This window comes from Meleagris gallopavo, chromosome 1, assembly GCF_000146605.3.
Source record: "Meleagris gallopavo isolate NT-WF06-2002-E0010 breed Aviagen turkey brand Nicholas breeding stock chromosome 1, Turkey_5.1, whole genome shotgun sequence".
Taxonomy (NCBI): domain Eukaryota; kingdom Metazoa; phylum Chordata; class Aves; order Galliformes; family Phasianidae; genus Meleagris; species Meleagris gallopavo.
In genome coordinates, this window is record NC_015011.2 from 58,388,000 (window position 1) to 58,399,325 (window position 11,326).

The window sequence follows — 11,326 nt, forward strand, 5'->3', positions numbered from 1 at the left end:
CATATTCCAATTAATGCCAGCAAATCAAAACCAATTATTTTCTCTGTGGTTGCCTTCAGTATTTTTAAAAGAATAAAGATTAAAAAAAAAAAAATAGTTATCTACTGTTCTCTGCTGTTCACTGTATAAAGGTACACGAAGTCTTCTTCACTGCGTACAGGAACTGCAGCCAGAAGCTCTTCTGTGCAAATTCTGATTTCCAAATTTACCTCTGTAATTAAAATTCCAGATCTATACAATACTTTGTTTCACAGTACTAAAAAAGTAATGATTGAAAGAAAAATAAAAAGATGGCTTTATAGCTTTATAACAAAGTAAAGGAAAAGAAAAGCATAAATACATCCATCTTATATTCAATTTATTTAATACCACAGTAGTAAATACAGTAAGAGGTTCAGAATCAGACAATGCTAGAGCTGGCAAGATACAGCTGCCCTGGCAGATGAACAGCCTAGCAGTTGTTCTGGAATTCTGTGTGCTGAAAAGCTGAGAGGTGTACATGAGTAGTTTTCAAGTTCGATTTCATAGATAATGACAATGCAGTATTAAATACACTATTCCTGATCTGGTAGAGCAGCCTCTGAATAAAAAAAAAGTAGTGCTGTGACTGAGAACTATATTCCAATATCTGTACTTTTAAAATAAGTGAATAGGAAATACATTTTTTTCCCTTAAAAAAGCAAGGGCTCTCTGTTTAATAATTACTAAAATATGTTTCAGTTTTATTTATATTAAAGTTAAGATTGTATAGCTTTTCATATGCCATTTTATGGAGGTGGACATTTTAACATCAGTATTTTGTCCTGACCTATAGAGTAATGTTAATAGTTTAAAATGCAGATAACATTCCCAAACAGAGGCAAGCTTCAGGGTAGCATCAAACTGAATCCCAGCTGTCCTCTGGAATGGGCAGGAGGCAGTAGTACACTTTCAAACCACTTCCCTTTATAATTTCTGTATGAGCAAAGCATTTTCAAACATGCAGGGGTAAGCCCTTCTTTAGGTAAGTCTACAGCAATAGCTCTAGATGTTAACTGACAGCTTATTTAGACCCATCTGATGTTTAATATCCACATTTCAAAGCATAGCTAACATATTCCTTAGTACTCTCTCAAGCAGGATTTCAATACCATCACAATGACTCAGTGTAAAAACACTGGTCCTTAGGAAAAAAAAACACTGCGCAATTTAGGATCATGGCTCCTACCAGCAAGCAGACATCAAATACTTGAACAGACAAATCTGCCTTTTAAAGAAACTGTGTTACAACTCAGGAAAACTGTTCTGGGAAAGTCATCAGCCTAAGATGTTACACTGATCCTAGCCTTAAACAATTTCACTGAACAAAGATCTCACTGAAACTGTCCAATACTCACCCACTGCCACTTTTCAGTTCCTAACCTCCTCAGCACTCTCTACTTTCCTTTATCATTCAAGACCAAAAAGATACTGAAACTGGAGACAATACTGCTATGTTTATATGCTTCCCTACTTCTGATGTCTCCACGAGGCAGCTTTGATGATGGATATGATGATAGATTTGGTGTCTAAGCATTAAATTCTTATGAATATCAGCAGGTGTCAAACACCTTTAAACCGTTAGAGGTTCTGAACTGTTCTTCCTTGCATTCAGTAAGTGTATTTTACTTTTCTTAAGTGAAGGTGATCTTGCACAAAAGATCTATATCTCAAGCTCTCAAGAAAGAGTTTGATCAGCAAGACTGAGTTTATTGTATATAACAGTTTATTCTCAGCTGCACCTAAAAGCTCCACCCTTGACCATGTTGCTGTTGAATAAATATGTAACAAAACTCTCCTTCTATGAAGAACTTAGGAGATAATGGTTGAAAGAAGATTAGAGATTAAGTGACATAGCTCTAGCACAATAAATCTGCTGTAGAACTGAAGATAGAGGTCAGATCTTCTAGGTCCTGCCCCTTGACCGTATTATCTCCCACCTTTGGTTTTTATACCATCTTACTTCTCCAGACATTGACTTTCAGAGGAAGTTGCCTGAATCCCAAGCGCTGCTTGTGCTCCACTATTTCAGCTTGTTCCCACTTGAGGACTAACCATCTTTTACACAGATTTCCTTCTCTTTCCAAACACATTGTTGATTAACTTGGCCATTGATTTTGATCCACTTGGTCTTCTCTTTTCCTTTGCCTTGAGATTTGAGGTGATACTCCTCAGAACTTTTGTGAACATTGCCACAACTTCCTGATAATGTTCTGCAGCAGACAGTTCACAGAATTGGCACTTGTTATCCATTGCCAGCTTTTGACCTTCATCCCAGCCAACTTCTCTCATATGGCATAAATCCTGTTTGTTACCAACCAAAAACACTGTTGACTCAACCATTCTAAAATCAAAAAAGTTTTAATTGGAGAAAAGATATGTTAAAATACTGTGCTATATATGTATGATAAGAGTAAGAGGCATTGTAAAAAAAACAAACAAAAAAAACTCACCCAACAACATACACCAAAAAAGCCAGCCTCCTAACTTTACCAAGTAGAGTTACAGCTTTCTGTTGACCATAGTCAAACATGAAAAGAATTTCTATGCAAGATATTCTTATGACATCTATCAGGAAGTTTTCATTTTAGTTCCTCTACTCAATAATTGCATGTACTTTTCATTCACTGCAGTTTTCATACTCTATCCTCTGATGAGGATATTGTCAGCTCCTACAGTTCATGAATAAGCAAGGTGAATATTTTCTCAATTTCTAGGTAACACAATAAAGTCAAAGAGATGCACATAACATCAGTATGAACAGTGTAACTCAAAGAAAGACATGGGAATCCTAATTTCAAATTTTTGTTAAAATTATTCTTTCATAGAAATTCTGTTTAAGGAAGCTCAGCAGCAAAACAACAGAAAAGAATTATTTTTATTTAATTTCTGGTAATAGAAGGATTTCATTCTATTCATTTTAGTAAGCACCTCAGTGAACCAATACAGAAATACCCACCAACACACCTACTCAGACTTCCAACTTTCATTCTAAATACTTTCTTACCATATGATCACTCATGCACAAATGATGTTGGAGTCACAGCTAAAAGCAGCTTAGGAGAAATTCATGGTGTTACATTCTTTGAATCCCTTACAGGTGCATCCCCAACATTGATGGGAACAGCAGTCAGGGAGTAAAATTACATGATGTATATGTCAGGTTTTTACTCATCTAAGTCACAGGAGACAAATTTATGACATTTAAAACATACTGCTGTAAGAAAAGAGAATGAAGACCACTGTTCTCTTAGCTTTGGACAGAGTGAAACAAGGTTGTAATTTTTAACAGTTTACCTTGATGTATCGTACTGCTGGTATTATGCTAGGAGGACGCTGCTGGATTTTAATTGTTACTTGCATTCCTAGAGCTTACAGAAACGTTCTCAGTTTTTTTTGTATGCTTTGCTGAAAGAAACAAAAATAATGCCACTTACTTTTTACAAGCTCCTATGTGAGACTCTTGAATCCTGTATAGCAATGCTTTTGCAAATGCAAATGATGCTCTGTCACTGATGTCATAAACAATGATGAATCCATCAGCCCAGTGGAGCTCGTCTGTGAGGGAGAGCTTCCCCTGCTGTGGGTGAAAGAAGTTCAAATTCACATGCAAAAATATCATTACTGCTGTCACTCGAGTATTTTCTTTGTCTGTGTGAATGCAAGAATATTGTATCTTTCACTGCAAAAGATATGAATAGATGATATGGATGCTTGCATTGAAATCAGGTGAGTCCTGCTCCAAAAATCCATTAATAACCATCACTGCAGATTGCATTTTGGAGCACTAAAGAATTCATTATGAAACACCTTTGCTTTGTTTAAACAGTGAAATTGCATTATCTGTACAGACATTGTTTCCAGCAGACATATGTTGAATATTCTGAAGTTACAGGAGAATTAAATGCAGGCCATTTGTATCTATGATTATGGCACTGTTATGTATGCTTCTAGTTGTCTGACCACAATGAAATTAACTAATTTGTTAAAAGTCCTTTGTTCCAAGCCATTTCTCATTTTGTCTTTGTATTGTTCAAGACTGAAGCAGTACCTACTCACAGGACAGATTTCCACAGGGCTAGAAAATTTTCCTTTCAAGCTGCCATTGACTTAAATTCCACAAGTGACAGAATAAAGTGATACTGAGAATTAGTACTTGGGTCTCTTCACCCTAAGGAAGTGTCACTGTCATAATTTCTAGAAAGCAACAGCTGCAAACTATTCCATCAACAAGGACCACATGACCCAAGATGGGTAGAATAGTGGCAGTTCACCAGCCTAGACTTGACCATGTGCTTTCTGGAAAACACACTGGAGAGTAACTTGAGGATTGCTTGAGCTGAATTAAAGCTATCCTTTTTGCAGTGTATAACCTTCACCAGTATGCTACCCTGGTTGCCTTGATTAGTTCAGCACCAAAGCAGCATCATAAATGCAACTTATTCTAGATGATGGATGGTAACTAAATGTTGGCAGTGCATCAGGTTAAGGGGCAGGAAAGGTGACTTATGTATGATGGCTGTTTGCCAGATGAAGAGACAGAGAATGCTGCAGAGCAGGGGCTTAGCTACCAGACAGAAGCCTCAGAGAACAGCAAGATTTCAGAAAGCGGAAACAAATGTGAATTTTTCTTCCCCTGCTTGGCCTCCTCTCAGGACCTGTTTTTCTTCCCCATAGGAATTCCATATGCCATCTGTCTCTTTCTAATATCAACAGTTCATACTGATAAAAAGGCACAGCCACCACCTCCTCTCCTGCTCACCACCTACTTAGTCCTCTACAGGTCTCTCTCTACAGGAAATGAAGAAAGAAAGACTCAAGGCAGTGAACAGTGAGTCTTAGGCCTTGTTACTAAGGAAGAACTGGCAGCTAGAAGAGGACCAGCAAGAGGAGTGCCCTCAACGCAGTTGATCTCTGGTCTTCCTGAAAGCAAAAAGGGAGCCCAAGGGGAAGCAACCAAACACTCCACCTGTCAAGTAGTCTAGTCTACTTTAACATAGCAAGCTACTACTGCCACTGTTTCAAGTATGCTCTTAAAAACTTGTTCACATGCCACAGGATTTAATATGATAGTAAGGAGAAGTTATAGATGGGCTTAGGAAAGAAGACTGAGATATGTGGAAATAAGCCTACAGAAAAGTAGCTTTGAAGAGGGATTGTAATGACAAGGGAGGGCTCCATTGAATATATTAACAAGGCACAGTGTCTATTTCAGGATCTGCTTTATTGTTGCTTGTCTTTCAGAAGACAGATTTGTTTGTAAGTTATTTTATGTGCTCACTGTGTTAAGATTTCTTAAGTCACTGATTTCAAATCTGAGCCAAACTTCCAGTGTTTCGGCTTTAGCATTCATTATTCTGGTCAGTGAGAGGCAGGATCACTGTCCAAGAGGGATCCTTGTGAACTAGAGACAGACCTACCTGATCCATTTGCGTTATATGTTAACAACACTTATGCATGTCAGAAATAGAAGGAAAGAAATTAGTACAAAAAAGAATCTTCATTTGAGGGTGTTTTATTGTGATCAAAGTTCATCTGCCAACATGTAGATGCCTGTATTATGGCTCTCCTTCACAGAATCACAGAATTGTAGGGGTTGGAAGGGACCTCTAGAGATCATTGAGACCAACCCCCCTGCCAAAGCAGGTTCCCTACACCAGGTCGCACAGGTAGGCGTCCAGGCGAGACTTAAATATCTCCAGAGAAGGAGACTCCACAACCTCCCTGGGCAGCCTGTTCCAGTGCTCCGTCACCTCACCGTGAAGAAGTTCTTACGCACATTCGTGCGAAACTTCCTATGTTGCAGCTGATGTCCGTTTCCCCTCGTCCTGTCTCCACGTACCACTGAAAAGAGACTGGCCTCACCGCTATGGCCGCCACACCTCAGATATTTATAAACCTGGATCAGGTCCCCTCTCAGTCTTCTTTTCTCAAGGCTAAACAGACCCAGTTCACTTAGCCTTTCTTCACAGGGGAGATGCTCCAGGCCCTTCACCACCTTTGTGGCCCTCCGCTGGACTCTTTCCAAGAGATCCCTGTCTTTTTTGTACTGGGGAGCCCAGAACTGCACACAGTACTCCAGATGAGGCCTTACCAGGGCAGAGTAGAGGGGGAGGAACATCTCCCTCGACCTGCTGGACACGCTCTTCTTAATGCACCCCAGAATGCCACTGGCCTTTTTGGCCACGAGGGCACACTGCTGGCTCATGGCCAACCTGTCGTCCACCAGGACGCCCAGGTCCCTCTCTGCAGAGCTCCTCTCCAGCAGCTCATCCCCCAGCCTGTATTGGTGCATGCAATTATTCCTCCCTAGGTGTAAGACCCTACACTTGCTTTTGTTGAACCTCATCCGGTTTCTTACTGCCCAGCTCTCCAGCCTGTCCAGGTCTCGCTGAATGGCAGCACAGCCTTCAGGCGTGTCAGCCAATCCTCCCAACTTCGTATCATCAGCAAACTTGCTGAGGGTGGCCACTATCCCCTCATCAAGGTCATTAATGAAGATGTTGAACAAGACCAGACCCAGAACAGACCCCTGGGGGACAACACTGGTTACAGGTCTCCAGCCAGACTCTGCACCACCAACGACGATCCTCTGCGCTCTGCCAGTCAGCCAGTTCTCAACTCACCTCACTGTCCACTCATCTATCCCACACTTCCTCAGCTTTGTTATAAGGATGTCGTAGGAGACAGTATCAAATGCCTTTCTAAAATCAAGGTAGATTACATCTACCGCTCTGCCCCCAGCATGTGACAGCATCATAGAAGGCCACCAGGTTGGTCAAGCACAACCTCCCCTTGGTGAACCCATGCTGACTACTCCTGATAACCTCCTTTTCTCCCAGTTGTCTGGAGATGGTATCCAGCACAAGCTGTTCCATCACCTTTCCAGGGACGGAGGTGAGGCTGACAGGCCTATAATTACCCGGGTCTTCCTTCTTGCCCTTTCTGAAGACCGGAGTGATATTGTCCTTGTCTGTTTTGTGAATGTAAGTCTCATTTCCAGACCTATCTACTTTTCCCAGTAGATTTGCCTGTTTGCCTTATTAAAAAATAATAACAAAATCCACCTGTGTAGGAAATTTAAGAATTTTGTATTATACTCCTATAATTTTTTGCTGTATTTAAATATACAATATGGAAGAGGGAAAGATTAATCAATATTAAACATTCCAAAATGCAGAAGTATTTACAGAATAAAATAAAGGATTTGAGTGTTTCTTCCATGAAATGGGAAGGTGGACATTTCCTGAACCACAGCAAATATAAAATTTCAGTCTTGCAAAAGAGAAAGTGCAAGAATAAATTCCTAGCACAGAAAGAATGTTTGCAACCCTTTTTAACCTCACATAGGTAGAATGAGGCTTTTTTGTCCCCTAAAATTCTTACCTGTGAACAAGGGTCATAAATTTCCAAGTGTATCTGCCTCCCATCCAGACAAAAGTGTTTAGTGTAGATGCATTCTAAAAAAAAGAAAAATAAATGGCATTTAATAAGAAGCAGCATTAGAGTGACTGGAAATGGTGCTGAAGAAAATGTGATAAATGGAAGATAATACTGAAGAGGCTTTTTTTCTTTACAGTTTTGTTGTTTGTTTGATTTTTTATCTGGAAACAATCCCACTTCATTTTGCACCACATGATCTCCCCATTCCCATTAGCCAACCAACGCCATTTCACTGTGGCATTCCCAGGAAAGCAATGGTGTGATTAATACTTTTAGACCCTAGATTTCTTCTCAAAGAGAGGCAAATAAGTAACACAGTGCTCAGAAACAGGTAAGTCTTGATGATTTCTGTAGCGGAAATGCTAAGTCATGGCTTGAACCCAATAGGAAGGTAGGGCCAACCCAGGGAGCTCAGGCAGATGCAATGCACCTGAGTGACTGGAAGGGGTGGAGCCAGGATCCATCCCTTCCCAGACCTCATTTAAGGGTTGGCAGTGGAGGCAAGGGTATCTTGCTAGAGATCTCTGTGTATCTGAGGCCTTCTCAGGGTGAGCAGTTTTTCTTGCTTTGTTTCCGTGTCCCCAGCTGCTGCATCACAGGACTTTACTACTATACTGCCATTGCTACATTTGCCATCTCATTACAATTACCTATTTTTGAGGTTCAGAATTATAAAAGCAATAAACTAGATTGTTGACATTTGGCACTTCAGTAGTTCCTGACATATGTAGTATCAGATCAATATTTACAGGATAATGTCCTTAGCCTAAATCCTAAAACATTTCTGTAGTGTTAGCTCTCTGATTAAAGATTCTCTGTCAGCACAACATCTCTGAGAACCTTACTGCAGCAAGATCTTCATCACTGTTTTAGATGGTAGTTTGTTCTAAGAGAATATAACCAGCTTGTGTTCATAGAAAACCTGTTGATGACCAGTGCTACAGTGTAAATCCTTCACACTACTGAGGTACAGAGACAAGAACCAGTGTTGGCACTACTGAAAATACACTTCAAAATGTATATAAAGTGAGTATGATTAAGAGCTATGATGTCTGGAACCAAGCATCTTTGGTTCAGCATTATGTTCATATCAAGCATTCTTGCACTCTTAAGAGCTCAACTGATAATGAACTATGATCCCCAAACATCTTAAGAATCAAAACTAAGCTCCTTGGTGATTTCCATAATTAAACTTTTATTATCATTACTTAGATTTCACTACTCAGTTCTGCAGTGCTGTGTATTCTATCACCCCTTTTCTTTGTTTTTTGTTTTTTTTAAACTCCCTTTTGCCCCTCTAGAAATTGAGGGGAAATTTATCTTCCAACAAATACAAAATGTTTTAGAGGTGCTTGCAAGTCTCAGAAAAGATATATAGTATCAGAGGCCCAGGACAGGGAACTTGTTCAGAGTTGTAGGTGATGTAGAACATGAGTGGACAGCACTCCACATCTGCAAGTAAAAGCTTAAGCTTAAAAGAGTATTTGGGACATTAACAGCTTTTCAAGTCTTTTTGTAAGTAACTATGGTAGTATAACACTTCCATGCAACTGTAACCCTACTTTCAGACTAAGTTATTTTAGATGTATAACTGAAATTCAGCTTCTTAGTATTACTTTAACTTTTTTGTTTGTTGTGGTTTTTGTTTAAAACAAGTTTTTGGAAAAAAATCCACTAGCAGAGAAAACAAGATAGATTGTAATCCACTTGGCTTGTTAAACTCTGGGCCTTCTTGTGCCACACAGCTGGAATAGTACACTTCTAGAGGTGCTTGCGTATCAGTTCAATACTTCTACTGCTTCTACCTAAGCCATGAAAGTTCAAATCCTGTTCTGCAATCTTCCAAGATCTTAGGAGTGTCTTAAGTGTGTTTATTCTGATATGGATGAGAACTTCTATCCTCAGCATGGCAAGACTTGTCACTAAGCTATCAAAGCAGTGCAATCCTGCAGAAGCAGCGGACTTTGCATCACGCTTTGATTAACCAGCAGTGCCTGATAAACAGTGTTTCACCTCTCTAGAGCGGGTAAGGAGATACTAATAGAACAGTGTTGTGATTTATTTATTTTTTTTTAAATCTATTTCTTTCCTCTCTATCTCCTCTCTGATGGAGCTTACTATAATCTACCCGAGCTCGCACACAGCCCGGTTATCTCCCTCTCACAAGCCCTTCACAGCCGCCTCACGACGAGCGTGTCACCAGACTGAAGTTGGAGACGATCCCCACGCAGATACCCGGTTCGCCTTCCCTGGCCTTCAGATCGACGTCTGGCCGCCAGCCCTCACTGATAAATAAGCTAAAACTTCAGTATTTCCAAAAAGTTGTGTGCAACTACATTCTTTCCCCCCCCCTTCGCTACGTCAAGCACCGTTCCACCGCCCCGCTGGCGCCGCGCCCTGAGGGCCGCCCGCTTCCCTTTCCCGGAGCCCGGCGCTGCTCACCGGCGTTGGACGCGTACTCCCCGATGAAGCGCCGGGTCAGGAACCGCACCGCCAGCGCTGCGAGAAGGAAAGAAGGAAGGAAGCAGCAGGTGAGCGGAGCCCGGTGTCCGGCAGCCCGAGGCGAAGCGGGACTGGGGGTACCGAGCCCGCCCCTCTACTCCACTCCTCCCTCTTACCCGACTTGCCGGCCCCGCTGCCGCCCAGCACGGCCAACTTCACCTCGTTCATACCGCTCCCGGCGCTGCGCCGGGCCGCAGCCCCTCCAACTACAGCGCCCGGCGCTGCCGCTACTTACGGCTCCCGAGGAGTGGGGGCGGGAGGAGGGGCTGAGCTTCGCCGCTTCTCCGACGGGCGGTCCGCCCCCGGCGTCCCCTCCATCCCCACAGCCTGCGCAAACTTTTCTTCTGGCAGCTCCTCCCGTCTCCTGGTGTGGCCCGCGAATGTCCGCTCCCCGGCCCCTAATGCTTTGTCAGGAGGGAGGGGGAAAAAGAAAAATAAAACTAAACAAACGAAATACAGAGGAAAAAGAAGTTCTCCAGCTCTGCATCTGGGGGTGTTTGTTTTGTTTCCATGTCGCCATCCTTCCGTGCCAGGAATGTGAAGGAAATGAAGGGGTTCCCCCCTTCCTCCCCATGCCCCTTTAAATGATTCTGAGGCAACTTGCTGAGAATAACTGTTTTTCACTTCTCTACTGTTCAGCCTCAAAAGGTTTCCAAGCTCTTGTCACTCATTAAACCTTTAGTCCAGCCCACGCTAAGGCAAATGTGCTTTTTGTGTGTATGAGGGCTTTTACTCCTTAAATCAGCCTGGTGAAGAGCTTAAAGTTTTGTGCTGAATGGAGCTTACAGCACTCCTCTGCTGCAGGGAAATGTGACAGAAGTGCAGAGAGCACCAAAGTGCCAAACCCACTTTTGCAGTATTGCAGACAAAAACTTTGTTCTGCTCCACAAGTGCTCTCTAAAGGCTGTTTGAATGTGCACTTGAGAATAGCTTTAGTTATCCCACTGGTAAATAGACTAGCATCCAAGTTAGTTATGTAACTACTCTGTTCCCATTTATTTTTTTCTGCTTATATAAATTGAATATGTTTGTTTAGTCTTTTTATTCTATTCTGCTCTAACTTTTGCTCTGTATAAATGCTTCAATAAATCCTGCTTCAGCATGCTTGCTAGTGGCTATTATGAGAACCAATTGTGTCCGTGGCTTTAAAAAATGAGGCAGAGAAGGAATTTGAGAATACTTTTTCTACAGCTCAAGAGAATGCTTAGTAGAGGCAAATATATTTAAGAATAAGACATGTACAGATACAGACATAACTTGGCTCCTAAGTCCCTGACTTACAAGTTGTTAACAGCTGGAAGGGTGTTCAGGGGATGTCCCTACCAATTTCTCTGGGTGGATTTTTTCTTGGTTTGTGGTTTTT

The 11,326-nt window shown here is 41.6% G+C and overlaps 1 protein-coding gene across 1 annotated transcript; it reads right to left on the reverse strand.

Moving 5' to 3' along the window:
- Positions 1–337: 337 nt before the first annotated feature.
- Positions 338–10,319, reverse strand: RERGL (RERG like). The gene is made up of 5 exons (XM_010713730.3): positions 10,080–10,319; positions 9,904–9,960; positions 7,405–7,478; positions 3,456–3,598; positions 338–2,362 (listed from the first exon to the last, which is right to left on the reverse strand). The coding sequence occupies exons 1-5, from the start codon at positions 10,129–10,131 to the stop codon at positions 2,080–2,082; spliced, it is 609 nt and encodes a 202-aa protein (XP_010712032.1). The 5' UTR covers positions 10,132–10,319; the 3' UTR covers positions 338–2,079.
- Between the last annotated feature and the right edge of the window lie 1,007 nt (positions 10,320–11,326).